This window comes from Prionailurus viverrinus, chromosome F1, assembly GCF_022837055.1.
Source record: "Prionailurus viverrinus isolate Anna chromosome F1, UM_Priviv_1.0, whole genome shotgun sequence".
In the NCBI taxonomy this organism is placed as follows: domain Eukaryota; kingdom Metazoa; phylum Chordata; class Mammalia; order Carnivora; family Felidae; genus Prionailurus; species Prionailurus viverrinus.
In genome coordinates, this window is record NC_062577.1 from 62,099,545 (window position 1) to 62,127,347 (window position 27,803).

Consider the following 27,803-nt stretch of genomic DNA (forward strand, 5'->3'; position numbering starts at 1 on the left):
AATCACAAAGTTGGCCTCAAGATGAATTGAAACCAGTAAGTGAAACTCTTAAGTCAGGTTACCAGAAGGACAGTCATTAGAGCAGGGATATGCCACTTCAAGGGAAACGTGTTTATTCATTTTTCTCATGAAAAAGACTTGCGTACAACCTTAAAGGGAGAAAAAGGGAACGACGCCCTTTATATGCCCCCATGGTACTGTTAGTTTCTTAAGCTCATCACTCATTCAGTAATTTTCTTTTTATTGAGCGCCAACTGTATGCGAGGAATGGTGCAGATGTCAGGAATACTTCAGTGAACGAAACAGATAAAGCCCCTCCGCTCAAGGAGATTGTGTTACGGGCTCCTGATTCTTAAATTCCTTACGTTTCCTGGCGGGAGGCTTCCGAACTTCTTGGAGGCCAGCAGGGCCTGTGTGTGCTCTGCTGTGGACACAGCACACAGCCTTGCATTGGGTTATTTGGCCTGGCGCCTCCTGGAGACCTGGCTCTTCCTCCAGGACACGGTTTCTTGTCCTTGCGTCCTCAGCGCGGCAAAATATGGGCCGGGGAGAGGAAGACTAAATCCAGGAAATGAGCCAACTCCACACGGAGAAGTTGACATTCCCTTGCTTGTTTGTTTTTGACCTCAGAAGGCCGCTCGTGTGCTAAGCCTGGTGCCAGAGTCCCAGAGGAGCGTGGGTCTGGGCAGAGCAGGGAGAAGGGTCCAGATCACCCGACGATGACTTTGGGCTTAACTACAAGCCCACTGCCAACGGAACGTTTTCACCGTAAAAAAGGACTGTTGCTAGAATGCTCTTTTTTGCGCAGTGCCTGAAAGACTAGAGAGAGCATGGTAGAAATAAGAAGACACTGAAAAGAAGAGAGAGACTTGGGGACGCCTGGGTGGTTCAGTCGGACGAGCGTCCGACTTCGGCTCAGGTCACGATCTCGCGGTCCGTGAGTTCGAGCCCCGCATCCGGCTCAGTGCTGCCAGCTCAGAGCCTGGAACCTGCTTCGGATTCTGTGTCTCCCTCTCTCTCTGCCCCTCCCCGGCTCGTGCTCTGTCTCTTTCTCTCTCTGTCAAAAGTAAACATTAAAAAAAAAAAAAAAAAGACAGAGACTTCAGAATTTTCCTCAATGAAAAGCGATGAGTTATCACTGTTGACTGAAACCAACTACTGCCTGAAATTCCTAATGGATCCGCCCAAAAAGTAAGCTTTCCTTCCTCCTTATCCTGACAACCACCCCAGGGAACAGCCGGGTCTTCACTTCCTAGGTTTCTCTCTTCTCAGAATCTGGGTTCAGAATAGGTAGTTTCCAGTCTCACACACACATCCGAGGGGCCGGAGAGTAACGATGGGCTCACACCGCCCCCTGCTGGCCGCTCTCCCCCTAACAAGGAGCAGATCCTTGCCTGCTTTGCTTCCCACCCCGGTAAAAAAAAAAGAAAAACAACACAATGCCCCACAAAAGTCAAATGTCTTTATTTTATATAAAAAAAAATTTGTACAGTTTTAGTTCCTATGTTTAAGAAAAAAAAAAATCCCTAAAATTGCCATAATGTTTAGATCCACTGCAAACTGTAAAAACAAGCTTTTTATATATTAAAAAAAATTTACATTTTACAATTTTCTACATGCATGCACAAGGTCTCTGTAACCCAAAAAAAAAAAAAAAAGGAAAAAGAAAAAGAAAAAGAAAAAGAAAGAGGAGGGAAAAAAAAAAACAAAACCTAGATTCAACAGTGGCAAATTCTACATTTACAATCTCACTCGGAAGGGACCCAAAAAAGCCCCTTTCCGTTCGCGCACAGAAGAACAGATCTCACAACAATCACACGCCAGGACCGAATCCATCAGCAGATGCTGCCCTGGGGGAAGGGCAGGGGAAAGAGCAGACAGACAGACGGACAGACAGCACGGAGGGGCCCAACAGAGAAGGAGAGGAGCACAGACTCTGGGAACGGATGTTTCCGATGAGAAGGTTCTGGGCGGGGGGGGGGGGGGGGGGGGGGGGGGGGGGGTCCCGATGCCTCTTCACAGGTACCGTAGCGGCGTGTGCAGCAGGAACAGTGAAGAATGAAAGGCTCAGGTGGAGAGGGATGGGAAGACAACACGAGAAAGCAAAAGGAAATAAAAATAACCAGAGCGTGAAGGGTCGCTGGAGAGACAGGGAGCAGTGGGGGGCCGAGGCAGAGTGGCGAGGTAGGTGAAGGCCGGAGGCACAGCGTCTGGTGTGGAGGGAGGAACGAGAAGGTTCCAAGGTGATGAAGAGGCAGGCAAGGTGGGGGCATTGGGATGAGCTAGGATGCCCTGGGGCTCCGGTGTTCTGGGGGAGCAGTGGCGGGGGGCACAGGTAAGTTCACCCCCCCCCCCCGGAGGAAAGTAAGAAAACCCAGCACGTGATGGGACAGGCAAAGCGGGGGACAGGGCTCAGAGGCGCCCCACATCAGTTCACAGCATGAAGACAGCTCCCCACATAGGGGAAGCAAAAGACACCCACAGCCACACACTGGACAATTCATCCTGACGCTTTAAAAAATAATAATTATTATAACAATCATCGAAGAAGACAAAATACCACAGTTCTGCTGCAAAGGACCCAAAGACTACCGTTCTCAGCCACAGCCCTTAGTGCTTAGAGAGGTGGGGCGGGGCGGGGGGGGGGGGGGGGGGATTTTTCTTGTTTTAGGAAAAAGGAATGAAAAAAATCACAGTGATTAAACACATGGCAGGTTCTTAAAATAAACACTCCCCCGCCCCTAACCTAGGGCAGCCACAAAGATCCCAAACCCTTTCCCTGGCCCGCCCCAACTCGGTCCTTACGTCCCGACACACCCCACGCCTGCCCACAAAGGCAGCGACCCCAATCACCATCCGGGCCCCGTTTTCCAGGATAGTGAGGTATTTAGAAATGTGACCCAGAGGGACTCCTCTTAAGCCCAGGTCCTTGGAGAGAAGATACCTTCCCACGACCCCCAGGACAGGATGTATTTCCCTCAGGCAGTGCCTGAGTCGGCCCCACAACCCACATCTGTGGGGACCGGGTTAAGCGTGAACTGAAGAGCCCTTCTCCAGTAAGCGGCGGACGGACAGATGTGCTTTTTCAGAGAGGACAGGGGAGACACGTGATCACTAGGCTGCATCACGTCGGGGCCGCCCTGCCCACACTGGAAGCCTCCCTGGTCAGAGACCGGTGGGGATCTTAGCCCGAGGGGGTGCTCCGCGTGGCAGGCTGGCCAGGAGAAGACGGGCCTGAAAGTTATTCCGAGGCCTGGCCCAGGGCGGCTCCAGCCCAGCCGCCAGAATGGTCCTCCGCGTGGACCCAGGCTGGAGGTATACCGGTGTTCCCGCTTCCGCTCCTCTTGGCTAAAACTACGTAATTTAAAGGTGTCTGAGTTAAAGGCTCAGATTCACACTGAAAATAGGTCTCAGAAAGCCAGCGGATTTGGCTCAAAACGAGACCTGAACTCGCGAGAAATCAGATCGGGTGGAAAGACTACGGAAGCTCACCGGGGTGAGGGGGGCCGATGCCACGAAGGCAGCAATCCTGGGCCCTCACCCCAGTACTGAGGGAGACAAGAGCCCAGAGAACCAGGCAGGGAGAGGAGGGGACCCTGGCCAGCCAAGGAAAGGAGACCCCTGAGGCAAAGAAGTGGGCTTAAGGCAGGGGACGAGGAGGAGTTACTGGCTCCCCCCCCCAAAGAGAGATCCCCCCCAAAGAGAGACAAGACAACAGGCCCCTGGCGCCGAGAAGAGACACGCTGGGGCGGGGGAAGGAAAGAAAAACGTCGCGGTCTAAGACCACGGGGGTCGGGTCATGGTCTGCAAGCCACTCAATCTGTGCAGCAGTCGACTCGTCATCCTTCACCGGGAAGGGGGACCTGCCCCAGCCAGGCGGGAGCGAAGGTGCAGGCAGGTTCAGAGGGCAGGGGTCAGCCATGTTCCCCGGGGTCCCTCCTGTCCTTCCCTCGGAGGCTGCCTAGGAAAGACCCAAAGGATGGGTACAGTCCCCCATGGCCCAGGGAAAGTGGTCACAGAGGGTTTCGGCCTCAGTCTGGCTGTGGCCACGGGAGGCAGAAGGTGGAGACTTTAGGGTAAAGACTTTAGGGACCGTCCCTCGCTCTGAATACGTGTGGATGTGAGGGGGAGGTTCTGACAGCCGGAGCCAGCGACCCTGGCAGGGAGACCCCTGACTCGGGATAGCTTGGGGGGGGGGGGGGGGTGCGAGGGCACCCTGACCCACAAACTCGGCGTCTGTGATGAGCCAGCTGGGCGGGCAGGAGCAGCGGATGACCCACCGTCTGGAGGAGTTTGGCACGGTGGCTCTGTGTTGTCCTGTCTGTCCCCTGGCGACCCCCTGTCGGGGCCACAGGAAAAAACTGCACAAGAGCCTGGTTTGGGGGTGGGGCTCCGGGGGACCCCATGCCCTCTCAGAAGAGAATGCCATCCGGAGGCAGAGGGGGGACAGGCACGGATTCCTGCACGATGACACCAAGTAAGGGCTGGCGGGGGAGGGGAGAGAGAGAGAGGATCCCAGGCACTGCTGACGCAGGTGGCCTCTCCAGGCTCACGGCGGGGGGGGAGGGTGGGGGGCGACTAAGGAGGAGGGGGGAGCAGTCGGGCGGCGGGAGAGTGGGGGAGTCAATTCAAGTAAAAGGGAGCGGGAGGAGGCAGGGCGGCGGGAGGCGAGAGCCAAGCTCTCCCCGACCCGCGGGAGCCCTGGCGTCACCCCTGCCGCTGCTCAGTCACACCGACGTCTCAGACTGCAGCCTCATGACAAACTTGTGCGACTTGGGATCCACAAACTCCTCGGAGAGTTTGAAGAACGGGACCTTCTTGGTGCTCACCACCAGGCTGAAGTCGTGGCGCTTCAAGAGGAAGACGATGCCGTCCTTGAGCCCGCTGGTCACAGGCTCCTCGCTCACCAGTGTCCACTGTTTGGCCAGCCAGCGTTCCTTGTGGTACTGGATGTGGTGGGTCCGGCCGCCAGGTACCGCTCCAGGAAGGCCTGAGGAGGGGCGGGGGGCTGCGTGGTCACCTCTCCCCCTCCCCCCTTCCCCCCCCCCCCCCCGCCACCCTCTACGCTCCCCGGCTCGCTCTGCTTCCACGCGCTCTAGAACGTTCGAGCGGAAAGGCGCCGAGCTCATCTGCTCTGGACCCTGGTTCTAAGCACAGGGCAGCGGGAGCCCACAGAGGTGACGGGGACACCGCAGGGCCAGGACCGGCGTCCCCGCGCTTTCCCTGCACGGGGCTAGGACTGTGAGGCCTCCTCATTCTTCCTGCCCCTGCATCCAGCTCTCGTGGACGCGGTCACCCTGTTCACCAAGGGTGGCTGGGGACGCCACTCCAGGAGGCTGACGATAAAGCCGAGGGAGGGTCATGGCTCGAAAAGAGCACAGCTGGAGGTCGCGGGGTGTGAAGGGGGGGACGTCGGGTGCTGCCACCTCGGACACGGGAATCAGGCCACAGCCACTCCCAGGAGAAACCGTCCCTTCTCCTCACCAGCTGGGAACGAGGCGGGAGGGGCAGGGCCAGGGGTAAGAGAAGAGACCTGGGGGGGTGGGGGGCTGGGAGGGTGGCAGGGATGTGGTGAGAGCACCGGGGCGAGGCAGGCTGCAGTCGGGGGGTGGGGGGAAGACCCGGGGGCGGGGGGGGGCGGGCAGGGGGACGGTGGGGGGCCTACCTTGGGTGTCATGTCGTGCGTGATGCAGAACTCCAGGTGCTGGAGGATGCTCTCCATGCTGTGGTACGGCTGCTGCTTGGTGGTCCGTAGATACTTCTGCATGGCACGGGCCATGGAGGCGAAGATGGCCTGGGCGGCCTCCCGGGGGTCCATCACCTCCCTGGGGTTCTTCTGCTCCTCCTCCTGCAGCCGCTTAATGTGAGTGAAGGCCTCCTCCACCGCTACCACAAGCCTGGGGGACAGGGGGAGCCTGGACCAACTGCCCCTCCCCCTCCCTCAGCCCCCACCCCCTGCTCCAGCCGCCTGGGCGAGGCTGTGCCCCTCCCCGCCACCAGAAGCACCACAAACCCACCTGGAGCCACGGGCTGGGCTCAGGGGGGCGTGTGCGTGTGTGCGTGGTGGGGGGGGGGGGGGGGGCGCATGTGCACAGATGCGGGGCGGGGGGGGGGGCAGGAAACAGCTGTAGAGCTCAGTGAGCCCAGCGCGGGGACCCCAGAGTCCAACCCAGACACAGCCAGGGACCGTACTCTGGGACAGAGCGGCAGGTGCCTTCCTGATGCCTTCCTCCACGAGACCCCCAAGTCACCCTTCCCCCGGGTGCCAAACCAGCAGACGCAACTACATCCAGAGAACAGCCTTCTACTCAAGCACGGGCAACGTCAACATCTGTCTGGGGGGCGGGCACACAAGCAACATGACAGCAAAATGCCAGAGGTGAACACACAGGGCCCAGAGACCGGGACACCTGCTGGGCATCGGACAACTCACATGTTCAGACAGTACTACTCAGCCGTCAAAACAGGATAAAAAAGAAGAAGGCCTATAACCCAGATGCCGGTTAGGGGCGGGGAGTCATCTGTGAACCACTAGGCAGCGACACGAGGGACACAGAGACAACGTGGGTGAGTCTCGAGGAGGGCGTTGAGGGAGAAGCACGAAAAAGAAGTCAATTTTCGTTAAAAGCACACAACGTCCGGAAAGCCAGGACCCCAGGAACTTCAAGGAGCGGGGAGGGGGGTACTCGGGACTAAGTAAACACGTGGAACATGTCCCGCTTCGGCCTCTCTGGTTATTCACGCGCTTGCTTCGAGGGTCTCTCAGGAAAGCTCCTTTTGAAAACCAAGGGAGAAGTCTTTTACTGGTTACAACCAAGGTAACAGGGGAGGGAGACATCGGCCACGGGCCAAGGACCGCATTGGCAACACAGGAGATCCAAAACCCTGGTTGGGGCAAAAGGTGAAGGGGGGGGGTGCCACCTCTGGGTTCCTTCCCACCAGGACCCTTTCTGAGACAGCTGGAGACATGCCGAATGGCAGACAAATGGGGCTGCTGATCTCCCATCGACGGCAGGGACACCAGCCTCATGTCAGAACAGGTAAGGGAAAAGTTCCTCCCTTGAAGCCTGGAGACCGTGTGGGAGGAGGGGCCGAGGGTCAAATCCTGGGGCCCTCTGCTATTTGAGGCCCCCTGGAAATCCCACCAGACCACGGTGGGACCTGGCAGCAGCGAAGACCCTTCAGGTATGACAAGTTTACATTACAGCGTGAACAGGAAAAAGAGAGGACAGTACTTAAGAACGTACCAAGATACGGGACCCTGCGTGGCTCAGTCAGTTAAGCGTCTGACTCTTGGTTTTGGCTCAGCTCATGATCTCGTGGATCGCGGGTTCGAGCCCCAAGTCAGACTCTGTGCTAGCCGTGAGGAGCCTGCTTGGGATTCTCCCTCTCCCTCTCTCTGCCCCTCCCCTGCTTGCTCTCCCTCTCTCTCCCTCTCTCTCTCTCTCTCAAAATAAACAAAGTTAAAAAAGATGTACCAAGATCTGTACTAGAACCTCATCTGTTGCAGGTAAAAAGGCACCAACAGCCGAGCAGGCCTACGAGATCCACGGGGAGGAGGTCCGATCCAGCCTCGGTCCCTGCTGCTGCAGGCAAGGCTCACCTCGTTTACTGGGCCCCTGCTCCCCTGTGGCAGGGAGAATTCACAGATGGCCCGTTCGTTCACCCTACCAGATTCCCATCGTCCTGGCTACTCTCTCTGCTGTCTCCGTACATTCTGCAGACGTAATTAAAGTGTCGAGTCGGTTGTCCTGGTCGTTATAAACAAGGAGATGACCCTGGCCAGCCCGCTCTCACTGCATGAGACCCTTCAAAGCACAGTGTTCTCCGGGCGGTACAGAACTCGGAGAGACCTGCTGTGGCTGGAAAAAGCAAACTGCAGCACCGCGGCTGCCGCTGAGGCCAGATGACAAGGAACTGATTCCACCGTGACCGGGGAGCTTGGAAGAGGACCCCGGCTCAGATGGGAGTCGTCTTGATTTCAGCCTGTGACACTGAGCGCGGGGCCCAGCTAAGCCGTGCCTGATGGCGGTGTCTGACCCCCGCGACCGTGAGCTGAGAAGCGTGTGCTGTTGGACAGCGCCCAGCTTATGGGAACTTGTTAGGAACCCAGCGCACCCCGTCGCGATTGCTCACGCGTTCCCCGCAGCCACAGAACGCCCTGGCCTTGCTCTGCCCGACCTGTTCACACCCGGCAGGCCCCGGGGCAGCCTGTCCTGGCCCAGGGACCCACCTGGCCCTCCGCTTGCGCACCCTCCGCTCGTGCTCCGCCTCCTCGTAGTAGTATTCATTGTGACTGTTGTCCCGCCGCCCGGGCGGCCGCGGCGATCACAGCCCGGGACTGCCCTGTGGAGTTGTTGGTGCTGTTTTCTGGCAGCGGGAGCAGGAGAGACAGGGATGGTCGCGTCACAGCACGCTCGCTCCCCAGCCCGGGAAGTCAGGGCGCAGCCACCTGACCGGTCCAGAGGCTGTGCCCACCCGCTGCGATGCCTCCCGTTCCCGACCCTCCTGGCCACGACTGGGACAGGCCCCCCGGAAAGCGACAGAGAGGGCCCTGGAGGGCACGGGTCCTGCACACGTGCCTCCTGGTGCCGGAGGACCTGGAGGTCAGAGAGCTGAGGGCTCGGGGCCAGGGCTGGTGAGCAGACGCAGAGAAGTCAGATTGGGGGGACACACCACGGCATAAAGGGACAGCAAGTAGAATCAGCAGCTAACACCAGCCACCTGGAGCCAAGGGAAATGACAGAAACAAAGGGGCTGGGAAGCGGGGAAGAGTCTGAGAGGAAAACAGGGAGCAGATGGGAGGGCAGGGGAGCAGGGCCGCTCACCCTCTCCGAGGGAATACACCTTGAAGCCAGACACTTTCTTGGCCAGGACGGACTTGGGCAGGTTGAGGAGGGCAGGGTTGTAGACGGGGAAGTCATGGTAATACTTCTCCAGGATCCACACGGCCACACGCTGGATGCTGTGGGGGAGAGGGCGGGGGAGGGGGGAGGGAGAAGGGACAGACAAGGGTGCCGGGGGGGAGGGAGACATCAGGGCAGGTTGGCGGGGTGGGAAAGGACACAGGACAGGGACAGGCTGCTTCCAGGAAGCCTGGCTCAGGGCCTGAGGTCTACTTACCAGGCTCCCAAGCCTTCCCCAGGGCTGGGCCCGCTAGTCCCCTGCGGTGCTGAAGCCCAGGGGAGAGAGGGCATTGGCCTGGGTCTCCAGCAAAGGGTCACCTCACCCCCTCCAAGTCCCCCAAGATTCCCTACGGGACCAGGAAGTGCCTCTGATATTCTGTAAGGCCTGGGGCAGGGTGGGGGCGGGCAGAGGAACTCTGGCGGCACCTTTCCTCCGGTGGGGGGGGGGGGGTCCCTCCTCTGGCCAGCTCATCTTGGTGACCACCCACTTAAGATTTCACAGAGGCGGCGCCTCCAGGGAAGGCTCGAAAAGCGATCCCCCAAGCCCCATCCGTGCCCCACGCCTTTCTGCCCCTCGGTCCAGCCCTCTGTGAGGTCCCTGATGACCAAACGTACGTCCGTTGTCTCCTCACTCCAGACTCCCAGCCCGTCCCGCCCCAAGACCCTGTTGGAAACCTACCGCACAGGCAGAGCCCTCGGCCCTCCCTCCGGCCGGCCCCACCTCCCCACCTGCTCCCCCCTCGGCCTCCCCCCACCCCCGGCCCCGGCCCGTCGCCGCACCTGAGGTGGCCCACGTTGTAGAAGCGGCTGGCGCCGTCGGTGGAGCGCACGACCTTGAGCGTGAACTGGGGCTGCAGCTGGCGCAGCTCCAGCAGGACCACCGCCAGGTAGTGCACGAAGAGCAGGGCGTCCACCAGCGACACGGCGAACTGCACCACGCCCTGGTAGCTGCGCTCGCGGGCGTCCAGGATGCGCACCCCGTAGAAGAGCCAGTAGGAGACGACGAGCAGGAAGACCAGCACCATGAGCAGCGCGCGCAGCACGAACACGCGCGGCAGCGAGGCCTTGGGCCGGCGGAGGAAGAGCGCCCAGCTGCCCAGCAGCAGGATGAGCAGCTTGAAGGCCACGGAGATGAAGAGGCCCTCGCAGGCCGTCCCGCACGGCTCCAGCTCCTCCCGCCACAGCAGCGGGGGCAGCAGCAGGAAAGCCAACGGCGTGAGGAAAGAGAGCAGCGCCAGCGTGGCCCCCGCCGCCACGCCCAGGTGCCGGGAGCAGTCCAGCGGGACGCTGTCCTCCATGTCCTTGGCGATGCGCGTGAGGTCATCGTGGAGATGCTGTGCTCTGAGGTGCCCGTCACTACAGTGGTCGTCTCTCCCCAGTTGTCATCCTACGGCAGGACGAGGGGGGAGGAGGGGGGGAGGAGGAGAAGCAGGAAGGGAGGGGGAGGGGAGAGGAGAAGGGGTGGGGGAAGGAAGGGGGAGGGGAGGGGAAGAGAAGCGGGAGGGGAGAGGTGGAAAAGGGAGGGGGAGGAGGAAGGGAGAAGGGGGAGGGGAGGGGAAGCAGGAAGGGAGGGGAGAGGGGAGGAGGAGGGGCAGGGGAAGGGAGAAGGGAGGGGAAGGGAGGGGGAGGAAGGGAGAAGGGGAGGGGGAGGGGGAAGGGAGAAGGGGAGGGGAGAGGTGGGGGAAGGGAGAGAGGAGGGGGAAAGGAGAAGGGGGAGGGGAGGGGAAGAGGGGAGGGGGAGGAGGAAGGAGAAGAAGGAGGGGGAGAAGAAGCAGGAAGGGAGAGGGGAGGGGGAGGGGGGAAGGGAGGGGGAGGAGGAAGGGAGAAAGGGAGGGGGAAGGGAAGGGGGGGAGGAAAGGAGAAGGGAGGGAAAGGGGGAGGGGAAGGGAGGGGAGGGGGGAGGGGTGGGAGAAAGGAAGGGGGAGGGGAGAGGGGGACAGCAGAGCAAGAGAAAGGAGAGAGGGCAGTCAGCCCATATGCAACCACAAAGTATTTACTGAGCTCCACTGTGTGCCCAGGCTTGGCCTCCTCGGGGCTGGCCCATCTGAGGCTGGGCCCTCCTTGCACACATTAGGGAGCCTGGGAAAGAACACCAATGCCCAGATCCCACCCAGGAGGACGTCAGCCCTTTTTAAAAAACAGATGATTTTAACATTCATCCAAAATTGAGAATCACTGAACTAAACAGTCCCTAAGGCCTGTTACTGAAAACAGGGCCTGGGACCAGCAGTGTAGACATCTCCCGGGAGCTTCTCAGAACTGCAGAGTCTCAGGCCCCACCCCGCATGGACTAAACCAGAATCTGCATTTTGACAAGCCCCCCATGAATCACTGGAACATGAAATGTTAGTGTGAAACTGAGGCAGCCAGCAGACTGAGTGAGCAGGGTCCGCGTGCAGGAGCAGAGCCAGGGGCAGCCTGTGGGGTCCGGCCAGGCCAGGCTGACCACTGAGAACCTATCCTCCCGGCATCGAGAGCCATTCAAGGTTTCTGATTCAGGGAGTGACCCGAAACAAGCAGTGTGGTGAAGGGCGGAGGACGCAGGGAGCGGGGAGGAAGGCAAATGATCGGTGCATGGCATGGGAGATGGGCAGACTCAGGGCCACTCTGGGTCTCTGGTCTGCCCCGCTAGCCCTGCCATCTGAATGCCCACAGCACAGTGGCCGCCTGTTCCTGGAGGCAAGGGGGTAGACAGGCCAAGGTCCCCAAGTGGTCCTGAGTCTGGTCCACTCGAGCTATCTCTGCAGACGCTGGCCACCCTCCCACAGAAGGGCCCCAAGACCACCAGTGGCCATCAGTGCCCACACTCTTCACTCCTAGATGGCCCGGGGATACGGAGTCACAGGGCTTAGACACGGGACGGGGAGTATAGGAGATGCCCGGCAGGGTCAGTGATCAGGGGGTTGACGAATCTCCTCTCCCAAGGACAGAAGAGTCTGATCTGATGGTACAAAGTGGGTGTACCGACCACTTTCAGCTCAAGGTCTACTCCTCACCCTAGGCTGACCTCCAGACACACTGCCTGCCCTCTCCCCCACCGCGGCTGAGCTGACCGTGTCTCGGGGTCCCTTCGAGAACTCAGGGCGCCAGGTCTCAGGGAGAAGACGGGATTGGGAAAGAGGGAGGGGGGCTATTTCCCCCAAGTACTCATCTGCTCCCAAGACCCAGGAAGTCCCGTGTGGGTCACAGAGCTTTCTTGTGAGGGAAGAGGGGCTGGGAGTCTCCAGCCAGAGATGGTCCCGGGAAGGAAGAGCGGGAGGTGCCTTCAGAGTCACCCTAAATCCTGCCCCTGCCCTAATCCATCACTGAGGTCTGCCTGCTGGCCTTCCTACTAGGTGAGCACAGAGGGCCACAGAGCTTAGAGCAGGAGCAACCTGCTCACCCCGCCGCCCCGAGTGACCAGCGTCATTCCCGCGGCCCCCCCTTCTCACCTCCCCTTTCTCCACCGACTCCTCCCACACCTGCTTCCAGGTCCAGACCCAGACGGTGCAGTTCTGCAGCCTGACACCAGAGGGCGTGGCAGAGCCCCTGCCTGAGGCTCCAGGAAAACTCAAGGCTGCCTACGCGCCCCCAGGCCGCACCCACCGCCCCCTCCTGCCCCAGGTTCCCAGCCCATCTGACCCGCGGGCCTCAGCTCAGAGGAACCAGGCAATTCCCATTACACAGCCCAGGTCACCCTAGCTCTCTGAGAAAAGGAGGACGGGGCTGCGGCTTCCAAAGGGATCTCTACTAAATTCCCTCACTTCTACTGAAACAGGTCCTCCCTTGGGACCCCAAGCACAGGACGTGTGACACAAGATGCCCTCCCTGATAGGGCCACTGCCCGAAGAGACCAGGGTTCCAGGCCCTTTCCCCTCTGACGGACCTCCAGGTTCATGGATCAGCCTGAAAACACCTGGCCTGGCCCCCACGCCCCCCGATGCTCACCCGCTCATCCCCTCGCGTGGACTCGTTGTCCAGCAGGGGCTCCCCTGGGGCCTGGATCGTCACCGACTTGTCGCCGCGGCTCCCATCTCGACTCTTAGAGCGGTGTCGGTCCCGGCGGTCCCTGCAGCAGGCGGCCGGGGGCACAGGTCAGGGGGGGACCTGGGTCGTCTTCTCAGCAACAACTACCCCCCCACCACCCCTGTGCACGCCCACCTCTCCCCCCCACCCCCCTAACCCTCCGCCACCCGTGTCGCCCCCACGTCTGCCCACCTGTGCTTGCGGGAGCTGCGGGAGTGGCCCGACTTGTAGGAATAGCCCGAGTACTGGGACTCCGTGTCCATGGCGTCCGAACGCCGGGCCTTGTAGCGCTCCAGGGCCACAGGCTGGGGCCTTTTGGGGGGCCCCACAGCCACCTCCTTCAGCACCGGCTTCTTCAGGCCAAGGGGCACCTTCAGGAAATCAACCGTCACCCTGAGGGACTCTATTTTGCTGGACGGGTGGGCTTGTCTCAGAGAAAATCAAGCGACGCACCTGAGAAGAGGAAGCCGTCGGTCAGGAGAAGCGGCAGCTCCCGTGGGGTCAGGGCAGAGAGGTGACCAGCCCCAAAGAGCGGCTGCCGCAGGAAGCTGTACTGGCCCAGCCGCTGCCCCAGACCAGTCCGCCCCGGTTCCCGCTCCGTCCAGTGGGCCCGGTTCCTCCTGCCCGGCCTCCTAGAAAGCGCACCCCGAGGCTGTGCCAGCGGCTCGGGGCGCAGGGCGGACGGACAGCAGAGGCCGCTAGGAATGACCCAGCCCGGGACCCCCCCGAGCGGAGAACCAGGGCAACGCTCTCCTCGTTCTCGGCCAGGAAAGCCGTGGCTCAGAGACGGCAGGTTCTGGCCAGGCGGACGGGCTGGACCGACGGAGACCGCACAGAGCACAAAGCAGCTGGCCTCTGTCCAGGCCTCTCTCCCCCTCACCTTCCCCCCACTCGTGACTTCTGAAAGGGCCCACGGGGGGAGGGGCTGCTCACAGCCGTTTCTCTTGTCCCAGTCTAGCCAGAGCCTACGTCAAACCTACCCGGAGTTACAGGCCAGGTCAGGCTGGCTGCTCCACGGAGAGTGTGTGTGTGTGTGTGTGTGTGTGTTCATGCACACCAGGGGAGCGGGGTGAGGGATGGAAACTATGATAATGTGGGGGGGGGGGGCAGGGAGGAGAAGACCGCAGAAATCGTTCTCCGAAGGCCCGAAGTGCTGAAATGGGCCATGCGCTGGGGAGCCTTCCTGGCTGTGCGCGTCCCCAGGGGCAGCGTGTGTATTCGGTCCGTTCACCTTCTACCTCTGCAGAGAATGAGCTCTTCTTCCTCCCCGCTTCCCGACCCTCAGCCGCATCCTGCTGGGTCCTCAGAGCCCACCCACCACCAACTAACAGCCAACCTGGCATCTTGCCCTCGGGCCCACCTCCACCAAGGCACGCGCGCGTTTCCCAGCCTCCCTTGCTGGGCCACCAGCTCGCTCTCAGGCACCTCTGTGCACCATGCGCCCTGCGAGGCCCCGGGGAGTGGCGGGGGGCGGGGGGGGGGGGGACAGCGGGGGACCCGACCCCGCGTCTCCAGGCTGGCGGGGCACAGGCACGCTGAACAAGTAAACTGGAGTATGAATGGCCAACCGCAGGAGTGATGGCAGGAACAGGGCGGAAAACCAGGAGAGGCGGCGCTGGGGGCTGCGACTTTGCACTGAGCGGTTCTAGAAAGTCTCTCTGAGAAAACGACACCTGAGCCTGAGGGAGAACGGCACTTAGCCAGGCAGAGAGGTGACAAAGGCAGGAAACCGCACTGGGGAGACCGAGGGCAGCAAGGAGTTTGGTGGATTCCAGGAACCAGAAAAGGCCAGGGCAGCGGGAGCCCACGAAGATGATGGCTGGAGGCGGCCAGGGGCCAGGTGCAGAGCTCGTGTTTCCCCCAAGCACAAGGACGACGACCACAGGAAGCCCGCGAAGGATTTTAGCTGTGCCGGCGGGGACTGGGGGAGGGGCGAGCAGACCTGGGAACACAAGGAAGGAAGCCACTAAGGCGGCCGGAGGCAGCGAGCGGGCCTGGAGGAGGTGACAAACAGCCGGTGCGAGACATAGTGGTGGTGGTAGGATCAACAGGGCCCACTGAGGTCTGGCTGAGGGGAGGGGAGCGCCCGGGATCCCTGGCCTGAGCACGAGAGGAAGGCAGGGGAGGAGGCAAGTCTGGGGAGGGAGGCAGTGAGCTCCATTTCCAGCGGGCTAAGGTCACGGCCAGGAGACAGGTCAGGTGAGCAGCAGGGTTTCAGAGGAGCCAGACTCAGGAGAGTCTGAGCTGGAGGTGCGCAAGGTCACGGGAATGGATAGGGTCACCTAGGGAGAGGAATAAATAAGAGGGTTCCTGGGAAGCCCAGTAGGGAAGAGCAGGCAAAGGGGCAGACAAGGCAAGGCCAGAGGGGGAGGACAGCCAGAGGAGGAGGGAGGCCAGAGGAGGAGGGAGGCCAGAGGAGGAGGGAGGCCAGGGGTGGGGGAGGCCAGAAGAGCTGGCTCTTGTGTTTGGAGGCAGAAATAAAACCGACTGGGTCACCTGCTACCCAAAACTCAATTATGAGGGGAACTGAAATGGGTTTGCTTCTGTGTAGTTGCTAACTTTTCCCCAACTAAACTCAACTATCAACAACTAGAGAATAGGAAAGACGGCTGAGACATATTTCTGCCCACCACCGTCCGGTGCGCACACGGCCAAGAACTGACGCCCACCCCGTGGATGGACCTGCCCCTCTGACTCTCGGGGTCCTGTCGTGACTGCAGGGCAGTGACATCAATGCCACATCCATTCCTTCCGCCGCCACCAGCTCTCGGGAGGCACCCCCGTGGCCTGGCAATGTTTGTCAACAGCCCCACATCAAGGCCGGTGTGGGACGGAGATACACCGAGGGGACACAGCCATGACACGTCAACCCAACCCTAACCCGCTCTAAATACCTTTGCCGTGAACAGGGCCCCCATTCAGCACCCTGTCTGCAAATCACACGCCGCCCCCCTCCACCCCGGCTCCTGAGAACCTTTCTACTGGTTTAGTTCTTGACACAGTCTCCCAACACCTCACACGCATCTCTCTGGCCGGGCGCAGCCCTAATCTAGTCCCCACCAGGAGGTTCGAGAGAGCAAGTGGGCTGCAGGGCGGGGGGGAGATGTAAAGGGGGTCAGAACTGCCCTTGATGGGGTCTAGACAGAGGCACTGGAACCAGGACTCTCCACCTCCTCAGCCTCCTGTCGCCGGGAAGAGCCAAGCACAAAAAGAGCCCGGAATTTGCATCAAGGCTCTGCATTCAAAACCTGACTCTCCCACCAACCAGCTCTGTGACCACAGGCAAGTTACTTCACTTCTCTGTGCGTTGCAGCCTGGTAGGCTCATCGGTAAAATAGGAAAGTAACCACACGTACTCGATGAGGCTGCTGTGAGGACCCCGGGGGTGAGAGAAGCGCTTTTACAAACTGCTCAGCTAGTAATTAGTTAAGGAATTAATATGCTGTGGCTCCAGGGTCGCCCATACTCCAATCCCCAGACACTTCCTCTGCGATTTAGGGAAGAGGTGGTATAAATAAATCCTGCTGTTTGTACTACTAAATAAAGAAGTCACACACACACACACACACACACACGCGCGCACACACACACAGTCCTGACCAGAACCACTTCAAACACACTCAGGAGGGAAGCTGATGCCATTGTGTTTCCCCTATAGATAAATTTCAAACCAGAGAAGGGTGCCAGCCCCTCCCAACCCTTTGTTCGGAGCTGCTCAGCCTGGAGCCCCCACCTTCCTCCCAGTGTCAACCCCGCTTCACCCACCCCTTATTCAAGACCCAGCGTAAACCCTCCTTTACCCACCCCTTCCAACCCAACTCAAGGTGCCCCAAACGTTAGGTGCCTCCCCTACCAAACAGAGGGACTAAAATGAACCCCGTTTCTGAGCCCCTTGCCTGCTGACCCCTCCAGTTGCCAGGAAGCTAACCCGAATCTGGAGAGGCTGGGGGCGAGGGGGATGGGAGGCAAGCGAAGACAAGGGCAGAAGTTCCCCCTTGTTTAATCAGCTCAGGAATCAGGGGTCTAGAGGGTCTCCAGGGTGGGCGGCGTTCCCAGGGAAGAGGGTGGGGGGAGGGGAGCCCTGGATCAGACCAACAAGTGGAAATGGCAGAGGTGGACCGTGAGGGCGGCAGGACCTGGTGTGGACAGGGAGGGCCCTGGTTTGCACGTGGGAGGTCGTGGAAGGGGATGTGTCCCGATGCGTTCACCTTGCCCCCACCCCCAAGGGGCGCGAGCACGCGCGCGCACACGCACACGCACACGCACACGCACACACTCAGTCCCCTGCTCAAACCAACCATGGATTATCTGGGGTTAAAAGGAGGCCAGAGAGAGAGAGGGAGGGAAGAGTGACTGTCACAAAAACAAGACCCTTCTCCCCCCAAAAGGCCTTTCAGAAATAAAATTAATGGAATGTGTCTCAGTACCATCCCAAGGGGATTGGGGGGAGGGGTGGGGGGGAATGTGGGGGCTTTTGTCCCAGCTGCCCAGCTTCTCCCACATTGATCGCCATGGCAACCAAAGCCCCCTGTTGCCTAGGTGATGGCAGCCGGGTCCTGGAACCCATACCCAGCATCCAAAGCGAGGGAGGTTGTGAAGGTGGGGGGGCGGGGGGGGGGGCTAGGGGCAGAGGGGGAGAGAATGGGGTTTCTCCTCTGGCAGCCCCAGCTTTTGTCTGAGTTCTGGGATCAGGTTTCTTCAGGAAACAATCGGAGGCCTCTGGAAAAAATACAGTCAGAACCTGGCAACAGGCAAGGGAACAAGGCCTTGCGGGTGCAGGGGGGCGGTTACAGGGGGGGAGGCTGGTGTTGACCAAAATGCACACTGAGACTGGACCCTTCCCTTTGCCCCACTGGGAGGAGCAGCCCAGGCGGACAAGGCACCGGACAGAGAACGGGCCTCTGTGGGCAGGTGCTGAGGACCCACGCGCAGCCAGCAGGTGGCTAAGATCACTGCCTCCTTCGCCGGCTTTCTGGACCAGGGCTCCCCAGCCCCCTCCCCCCCCCCCCCCCCCCCCCCGCCCCCCGTCCCAGCTCCTTTGGGCCTGGGATGGGGAAAGGAGGCAGGGCAGAGGTGAGGGTGGGGCCGGAGGAAGGCACTCTGGGAGCCGCGGTGGCTCAGCCAGAAAAGGTGGGGAGGGGACAGGACCCAAACATGTGCCTAGAAAGGCCACCCGTTCTTCCTCGGGTCTCTGGAAGACAGGGCTGCAGGCCAGCTGTGCAAAAGAAGGCACTTGGGCTGGATCATCCCGCGGCAGGGGAAGTGGATGGGAAGACAAGACGCCGAGAGCTTGCCTCTGGCTGCCACGACAGAGCTGTGACCGGCCCACTCGTTGAACACACGGCCTTCCTCTTCTCAGCCCAGGACGAGGGAAGGCCGGTCCTGTCTGGACGCAAGGGGTCGGGCACCATCTCGTCTTCAGACCCTTGTAGGACAAGACGTCTAGAGACACTGGCCCATTAATGGTCTGTGATTCCTACTCGAGAGCCTGGATCTCACTGCACCTGCCTTCCCCCTCCCCAATCAACCCAGACAGGTGTGGCCACGTGAGCGCCCCCGGCCGAGGGCCCCCGGCTTCCCCACCACAGTCCAAGGGTATGAATGTGCGTTCCTTCCGCTCAAGGTGAGGCTGGCCACCTCCCGGGAGGCACCAGGTGTCCCACCCCCTCCAGCCCAGTATCCAAAGAACTAGACAACTAGCCGGAAAGACAGAGCAGGCTGCCGCGTCATCATCAGGCTGCTGGGAGGCAGGGCAGACACTCAAAGTCACAACCATCCTTCAGACTGGAGGCCTTTCCTTTCTGCCTCGATAGTCTCCATCCAGGCCCTGATGGTCACCAGTGGGGGCAGGAGGCGTCCATGAGAGCAAATGCAGACACCTCACCTGGTACCCGCGGAGGACCGGAAGGTGCCAGAACCTCTGACTGTGCCCACACGATCCCTGAGCTCCCTTTCCCCCTCCCCCTCCAGGAGGAAAGCACACACTGATCTCACAGTTTCGTGAGATCGAGCCCCCGAACCCTGTGTCAGCGCAGGGCCTGCTTGGGATTCTCTCTCTCTCTCTGCCCCTCCCCTACTCATTCTCTCTCCCTCCCTCCCACCCTCATTCTCTCTCAAAATAAATAAATTGGAAGGAGGAAGGAAGGAAGGAAGGAAGGAAGGAAGGAAGGAAAGAAAGAAAGAAAGAAAGAAAGAAAAAGAGAGAGAGAAAGAAAGAAGAGAAGGAAAAGAAAAATGAGAAAAGAAAAAAAGAGAAAAGAACTTACTAATGCTTTAGCTTTGAGGCGTTTGCCTCTCAGAGAGAGACGGGTTCCTCTAGGAAAGTCCCAGTCCTTGGGGTAGCCAGGACTGTAAGGCCAGGATGGGGACAAGTGGCACAGATCCCTGCCCCAGCCTCTCTTCTCACCAGTGACAGGGGACGACTAGACAGGCCCGGGCCAAGACAGTGGAGACCAGAGCCCCTTCCCCTCCAAGGGGTGGTTTCTGCCGCACCCCGCCCCCACCAACTGAGGCTCTGACGCTCCCTCGCTCGCTCCCTCCCTTCCCTCATCGTTCCCATCCGGCCTTAGGCCCTGGACAAGCCGTCCATCCCAGAGGCCACGCTGCGTTTCCCCACCACAAAGAGAACTAGGGCACACAGAGCAGGCCAGAACCAGCCCCAGGCCCTAGACCAAAAATGGGATGGAGATTCGCCCCCACCCTCACTCCTGTGCCCTGAAAAAGGCCCCGGTGTCCTTGGGTGAGGCCAAAGCCGGCTGGATCTCAAGGGGCCGAGGGAGAGGAAAGGGCCGGATTGGGGAGCCCGGGAGCCCCCGCCCTGCTTACCCGGCACTCTCCCAGGACAGCCCCAGACATGAACTCACCATCCCGAGAGCCCCGGGGCAGGGGCAGGGGCAGGGGCAGGATCCTTCCCCTCACTAGGCTGGAAAGCGGGGGCCGGCTGTGCTTGGGTCACCCAGGCGAGGATGTTTCCAGAGCAGCTGCTCACCCCCAGACCCCAGAGCAAGAAGAGCCCCCACGCCGGGCTCCCAGCCAGGATACCTGAGCTTGCGTTCTAGCTAGAAGGGAGCTGGGGGAGCCAGGGCCAAGCCCTTCTCCTCCACCTCCTCAACTGCCTCCATCTAAGAGGGGGCGATGTGGGTACCCTCTGATAGCCACAGACACCCTGAGACACACACTCACAGACACCCACACTCCTATCCCCCTCTGAAACCTGGACCGGCTCCCGCCTGCCCCACCCAGCTCCACCCGCCCCAGCCAGGCAGGTTCTGTAGAGACCTGCTCGCTTTCTCTCTGGCACCCCCCACCCACCGCAGCTCGCAAAGTGTCTCCCCCAACACACCGTACCCCAGTGCACACACATGCACCCACACCACAGCTCCTCAGTCCCCGGCCGCCCCCAGACCCATTCGCAGCCAGTCGAGAAGGGAACACCGGGCAGGGGGGAGGGTATACGGCAGAAGGGGTGAGTAATCTCTTTGGCATCTGTCCCAGATGGGGGCCAGAGGGGAGACAGGATGCTAGGCTGGTGAGAGGGTCACCACGGCTTCGAGATGCCTGGATGTCCTGTTTAATTTGCACCAGTGGGCAGGCCCCACAATTACCACCCACCGGGCTCTGAGCTCCTTCCTCCGTCAGCTGGGGCACAGGGCTGGCCCCTACCTGCCCACCAGGTGAGCTGCGGGAGAGCCAAGGAGGAAAGCAGGCACCTCGAGTTGTCCTCAGGGACAGGAGAAGGGAGACTCTGGGGGGCGAGCAGGCTGCATGGACCTGCGGGTCAGTTCCTGCCTACCCCGTGCCCCCCCCCACCCTCCAGGAAAACAAAAATGCCTCCCCCTTCACGGCCTACTGTCCTAGGCAGGCCCCAAGTGACCCTGCCTCCAGGAGACCTTCTGAGCCTGTACACCGGCCCCTGCCAAGGAGGAGGAGGTGGAAAGCAGCCGCTTGGGGAGGGAGCGACCTTGGGCTCACGTGTGGTGAGGGAGCTGGGAGGTGGGGACACGGGCAGCAGGGTGGGCCTAAGGGTGCCTGCGGCAGGCTTGGGTCTCCCCAGCCTGGAAACCTTCTCGTGCTTGGGGGGGCGGGGCCGGAACTGGCACGTGACCCAGCTCTCACGCAGGAGAACCGGAGACCGGAGACCGGGCCAGCTGAAAGGCCCACGTACCTACCGACCTCCACCATCGTGACACTCTCAGCACCTGAGGTTTTTACTCTTCTAAGGGGTCCCAGCAGCCTCCAGCCCCTACCTCTCCCGCCCCCACTCCTGGAGGAAAGCCAGGGACAAAACAAGTGTCCCTGTTCACACTTGGTTGTTTTTTAAGTTCCTGCGTTCACACCTGGGGCTCAGCACCTGTTCTCCTCCGACCCCCACCTCCCCTAAGAAGCCAGAGGCCCCTCCCCAGCCTCGCACACAAACACTGCACTGTCTCTGGTGAAAGTGGGGGTCCGGGGATGTTGTGGGGGGTTGCTGGAAAACTCTGCAGACAATGAGGGCCAGGCCCCTCCCAATCACAAACAAGACCCCATGGGCTGGAGTGGCCGGACCCCCAACACCCGCTCCCCCCCTCCCCCGGAGGAAGAGGCCAGCCCCTGGAGAGGTTGGGCCCAGGCCCTGGCCCTGCCCCAGGCTGGGGACAAGCAGGTCCTCCTCCCAGGAGACCCATTCCCCCAGGGGACTCCACCCAGCCCCACCCTCCGAGGTAGACCTCTCTACTCAGGCTGACCTGGAGACTCCCTGTGCGCCCTTCAGGAGATAGGGGAATTATTCAAGTTCAAGACCAAAGGTGATGAGCAAATTCAACTGGAAGGAAGCAGGGGAAGGCGGAGGGAGCATTTTGGAAAATGGAAGCGCAATGCAGGCAGGTGGGCCAGGCACAGCCTCTGGGGAGCTATGCTATCCAAGGTGAGCTGCTTCCCTTCTCTAAACCTCAGTTTTCGTGCCTGTAAGATGGAGTAACGGTGCCTACTTCTGGTTAAGAGTTTTCAACAAAATAACATATACAGAGTATCATGGAGTCGGGGACGTAGAGGATGCTCAATAAAACGTTACCTCCTCCCTCTTTGTCCTTTAGAGGCTGCACTTCCAGTCGTCCTACTTCCTGTTCCCATGACCTCATTGTGAGAAGACCCCACCCAGCCCCTCTGGCTACAGCGCTGGCCCCAGACCCCAGATGGTGACCCCGCCCTAATTTCCACCACAACCTGGGGCAGCCAGAACCCCTCTCCCCATTCTCTGCCTCTTTCCTGGGTGGGGTGGGGTGTGGTCTCGGATCCCCCTATCCCTCCCTACCCATCCCTCCTTCCACACCTACTAAGGCAGGGCCTGGGCTCCAATGCCAGGGCGCTAAGCCCAGCCGTGTGTGCAGTGGCAGGGGGGACCCCAAGCCTGCCGCCCCGCCCCAGCCCCCAGCTTCTCCCCACTCACCGCCCCACCCCGATTACCAGGGGATCCTGGGCTCTGCCGATTCCAAGCCTGCTTCTCCCAAACCCGTTCCCAGCTGTCATGTCTGTAATTACCAGCCTCGCCAGGGGCATCAGACCAGCACAGCAACACCTCATTTCCAAAGGGCCCCACCAGACGAGGCCTCTGTCTCCTACTCTGTACCAAGCAGTGTGGAGGCAGGGATGGAAAGATTTTCCCTGACCCACCTCGTTTCTCTCCAGATCACAAGAGGGCTGCCCGGGGAGATCGCCAGGAGGCAGAATAAAGAATGGAAGGCTGCTGCTGGGGGTGGGGTCTGAGTTGGGAGTCTCTCCCGGGCTTCTCCCTCGCCTGGCTACTAAAACCTCCCCACAAACAAGGTTACCAACCCGGAGAGGGGGGAGAGAAGAATTTTCAGGTCACTTCGGAGAGAGGGGAAGTTGATGCCCCAGTAAAGCTGAAAGGGGTACCCACAGGGATGAGGGCAGCTACGGGAGGGAACGGCCCAGGAGAGAGGAGGAAAGAGCGAGTTAAATGAAGTCCCATCCTCCACCCAGACCGAGAAGAGGCAAGAGTAGCCCAGCCTCCCTCCTCCTCATCACCTCCATCCCCACCAACCTCACAGGACCTCTTTTTACAGGCAGGGAAACTGAGGACAAATCCCCACCCATACTTCAAGATCCAACAGCCCCACGCTGCATACAGCTCAGCAACACCCCCGATCCTTCTGGCCCGCTCAGCCCGAACCTGCAGAGGCTCCTCAGTCCCCTCCCTGTCTGCCTAGCTCAGAGTCTGAATCCTGCGAAGGTCCATCCATACAGTGGAATAGGGTTCAGCCATGAAAAAGAGGGTGAAATTCTGGCACCCGCTACGACGTGGAGGCACCTTGAGAAGCTTGTGCCGAGTGCAGAAAGACAGACATAAAAGGTCCTACGTTGTGTAAAATTTCATTTATGTGAAATATCCAGAATGGGTAAACCCACAGAAACGGAATAGAGACTGGTGGCTGCCAGGGGCGGGGGATGGGGTAGGGAAAAGGTTCTCACAGGTCACGGTTGCACAACATTGTGAAGGCACTAAACGCCAATGCTCACTTTAAAACGGTACTTTTAGGGGCGCCTGGGTGGCTCAGTGGGTTAACTGTCCAACTCTTGATCTCGGCTCAGGTCATGATCTCACGGTTCGTGGGTTCGAACTCCACGTCGGGCTCTGTGCTGACAGCTTCCGAGCTGGAACCTGCTTCAGATTCTGTGTCTCCCTCTCTCTTTGCCCCTCCCCTGCTCGTGCTCTGTCTCAAAAATAAATAAACGGTAAAAAAAAAAAAAAAATTCTTTTCAAGGGTAATTCTAGGGGCGCCTGGGTGGCTCGGTCGGCTAAGTGTCCCACTCTTGATCTCGGCTCACGTCGTGATGTCAAGGTTTGTGGGATCGAGCCCCAATTCGGGCTCTGCACGGCCGGCATGGAGCCCGCTTGGAATTCTTGCTCTCCCTCTCGCTCTCTGCCCCTCCCCCGCTTGGGTGCGCACACTTTCTCTCTCTTGAAGTAAATAAATACACTTAAAAAAAAAAAAAAAAAAAACAACACGTTGAAAATGGTAATTTTACAGGATGTGAATTTCACCTCAGTTTCAAACCCCCCCCCCCCCCCCCCCCCCCGGAGCCAGCCCAGGGCATGTCTCCTCCCGGTGCCTTTCCTGACACCCACCCCAGTGCCGAGCACTCCTGCTCCAGGCCCCCGTCGGCCTCCTAAACACACCTCCACACAGCACTCACCGGGCTACAGTGAACCGGCGTGTTCCGGCACGTCTCCCCTGCGAAAGGCCGCCTCATCCCCTCTCCCCTGTGCTCAGACAGCGCCTGGCAGCCAGCAGGGTCTGCCAGAGGAGAACCAAAGCCTCGCTCTCCTCCCCAACCCACAACTGCCTCCCACGCCCCCCTCCGTCAGAACCCGAACCACTCGGCCAACACGTACTGAGTGCTCCCTATGGGCCGGGCACCATGCGAAGGGCTCGCGCTGCATTACTTCACCCGGTCCTCATAAACCGAAGAGACAGGGCGTATTATTAACTCCACTTTACGGGCGAGGCTTCAAAAAGTTCTCTCTTCTGTCTGAGGCCTCAGAACTAGGAGGTGGCGTAACCAGGACGTTAAGAGTAGGCCGCAACCCGAGGAAGGAGGCCCCTGGGCGAACCTGGGGTTCCTCGAGGAAGGTCCCATCTGGGGTTGGAGGACAGCGTCTTAACACCCAAGAGGCTAAAGAATGCGGTTCGAGAACTTGCCCCACGTCACCCCACTGTGAAATACTAATTCCAACCAGTGCTGTCGGGTGTGGGGAGCCGTTGGGGGCAGACTAGGCGAGGACTGGAGTCCCTACAACCCCGAGGACACGAGGGGAGTCCCGGAGCTCCTCTCTCTTCCCCCCCAAAGCTCCTCTTAGCCAAGTACACGCCCCCCCCCCCAACCGGAAGGGCCTCTTGGCAACCAGATGAACAGATAAAAGTCTGTCCTGCCCTAGGTCCAGGAAAGGGGGCCCTTCCTTAGACTCTGAAGGAGCAGAGGGGGCACGTGAGAGAGGCCCGTCCTGGACGAATCGGACAGAAGCGACACAATGGGGCAGGAGGAGCCGATGTGGCCACCGGTTCCAGACTGGAAGTACGGCCCGAGATGGCAACGTCCATTCTCTGACCACAGTGCCCCCTCCTTGGAAGAGCGGGCCAGGAGGCGTGCACGAGAGCCAGAGCCCCCCCACCCCCCCCATCCTAGGTTCACGTGCCTCACTCACCCTGGGAGCCCTGCCCGGCAGACAGGTGTCGGGCTTGAAGCACTCACGCATCAGGCCTTTCACAGTCTGCCCCCAGCCCTAGTCCCAACGTGTCCTAACTCCCACCACCCTCATCCCAGAGTCCTAGGAAAGCGAGGGAGCCCTGGGGACTAAAGACGGAACATCCCGGTTGCACATGCCCACTAGGGACTCAAGCACTCCGATTCCAATTCCTCGGCGACCCTGAGAAACGTGTGCAGTCGAAACCTCAGCCCCTAAAAGCGGGTGTCTCGCCCTAAGCCCTGGCGGCAAGAGGAACGTGTCTGGGAGGGACATGGGAGGAAAAAGCGTGCGTCCTCAAGAGGAGAAGAAGGCCAGCCCCTTCCCTTCACCCCGAAAGAGAAAGGACAAGGCAGAGGAGGGGCAAAGGAGGTAGCTGCTGCTTCTGTGGGGAGGGACACAGCCCCTTCCCAGACAGTGGTGACCTCCGGCCAAACACTAGGACAGCCTGCCAGGGGCGCCCACCCTTTCCCCCACACGCGGACATTCAAGCTCTTACTGGCTCGGCCCCGATTCCTCACCCTCAGCCCCAGCCCCAGCCCACAGCTCCACCCTAACCATGCTCCTCACCAGGGAAAAGGGAATCTACTGGATACATACACGGCGGGCGCGCACACACCTGCAGAAACTCCTGAAAATGCCCCCCCCTCCCCTGCCCACCAGCCTCCCCAGAGCTCCCATGCCACCGTCTCAACCCCAGGGACGGGGACCTGGGCTGTTGTTCCACACCAGTCTCATCCCTCCAGCAGGCTGCATCCTCTTGCCTCCACCCCAGACCGAAATCGAGACTCCTCAGGAGCTGGAGAATCCTGGAGGCTGGGCAGTTAGTGCACTCGGAAGTCAAAGACCCCAAGGCAGCTTTCCCGGGAGAACCGTGGCCTGAGGGGGCTGAGCCTGGGCGGGGAAAGCCAAGAATGTGGCCTCTCCACACACTGGAACCCAGGCTAGGATGGTGGGGGAGAAAGTCCCTCTTATTTTCCTCCCCGACTCCTCCAGGGCCTCAGATTCCTGTAGGACTACAACCAGAACCTCTCTTCTCTGTTCCCCACAACACACACCCTTTTCTAGAACCCCCCCCCCACCCAAGCGGGCACCTCGTAAGGTGGCCCACTCTCTCCCACTTGTAGGTCTCAGATACTTAAGGCGCTACCTTTGAATCCAGGGAGAGCCAACCAAGAAGCTTCAGAATCGTCCATACAGCCATCCCTTTGGGCTTTCTGCCAGGAAAATGTGCCTGCAGAGGCAAGAGGTAGTACCCCCAACACACACTCAGGAGCACACACACCACCTAAGGCGGGTCCACACGCTGGTACTTAACCATCAACACAGGTTACACCCAAGAGAACAGATTCCCTCACCCCCTTTCTGGCACACAGGTGCACACACACCTACCCAGCCAGGTATGCCCCATTCAGCTCTTACACACCCACCCTCCTCAGTACCTACACCCTTCTTTCCCAGAAACCCCTCCGCAGTTCACACACACAGACACACAGCCCTTCCCCGGAGTGTACACATAAATGCATATCCAAACACACGGCAGATACGTGGTCAGCCGCTCCCTGGGTGCACACACAGCCGCTGAAAAACCCCTACACCTCCAAACCCAGGGGCCCACCTGCAGGAACACGTAGCACATCACGGCCGGCGAGCGCGCGCACACACACACACACGCACACGCACACGCACACACACACACACACACACACACAAAGAATCACGCACACTGATCCTCCACCAATGCTTTAAAACTCACTAATGCAGGGCCCCCAGCCCCCCAAATGGGTAAGTATGAGTGGGGAGAGGGATGCCGGCGCCTGTCCCTGGGCCCCCATCCACGGTGCCCGGGTACCCTGCCCGCCAGCCCCGTCCTCAGCAGCACACACACCCCCCTCCACTCTCCTCGGCCGGTCCCCAGACTCCACATTACACCCGGAATGCATACCTGCCCCGTCCCTCCCCACACTCCTGAGGTGTGTCTGCACCCCTAAACACCCCCGCCTTCCGATACCTCCGGGCTCCTGTGTCTCGCACTGCCTCCCCCCCCCCCCACCTCCAGCACACACTCCCGGTCTCCGGCTTCAACCGGCTCCCCCCCCCCCCCCGGGATCATTAAGGCCCCCGCCGGAGCCCCGGGCCCAGGAAAGTCCCTGGCTCTCCAGGCCCGGGCTCCGCCCCCTCCCCACGAGCCCCTGGCCCTCCGCAAAGTTGGGGGGGGGGCACTCCGCCTTGCAGTGGGGAAACGGACCGGAAGGGGGGTGCCCCGCGCCCCCCCTTCCCCCACAAGCCATCCCGCCCGCCCGGGGGCCGGGCACCCCCTGGCCCCCCGCACGATTGTCCTCCTCTCCCGTCTCTCGTCCTCCTTTCTTTTTCTGGCAAACTTTGCCCGCGCCCCCGCGGCCCGGCACTCACCGCCGCCGCGAAGTGCCGGTGGGCTCGGCCCGGCGCCTTTGTATCCGCAGCGCTCCGGGTCGCGGCGAACTCCGCGCTCGCGGACGGGCAGCGCGGGCGAGGGCGGCGCGGAGGGGGCTCCGGTGCCGGCCACCCCCTCTGCGTCCCACACCGCTGCCTGTCCCCCTCGGGGCCCCGGGGGCAGGGGCCGGGGGATGGGGGCGCTCAGGCTCCCATGGCGGGGGCCAGGAGCACGGAAC

General features: G+C 60.5%; 1 protein-coding gene across 1 annotated transcript; it reads right to left on the reverse strand.

The window, feature by feature from the left end:
* Window positions 1-1,450: 1,450 nt before the first annotated feature.
* VANGL2 (VANGL planar cell polarity protein 2) lies at window positions 1,451-27,803 on the reverse strand. The gene is given in 11 exon segments (XM_047841199.1): window positions 1,451-4,952; window positions 4,955-4,990; window positions 5,666-5,897; window positions 8,234-8,310; window positions 8,312-8,370; window positions 8,829-8,965; window positions 9,687-10,236; window positions 10,239-10,293; window positions 12,834-12,954; window positions 13,104-13,364; window positions 27,565-27,803. Coding segments are annotated over 10 exon segments (1,563 nt in total). The 5' UTR covers window positions 13,175-13,364; window positions 27,565-27,803; the 3' UTR covers window positions 1,451-4,727.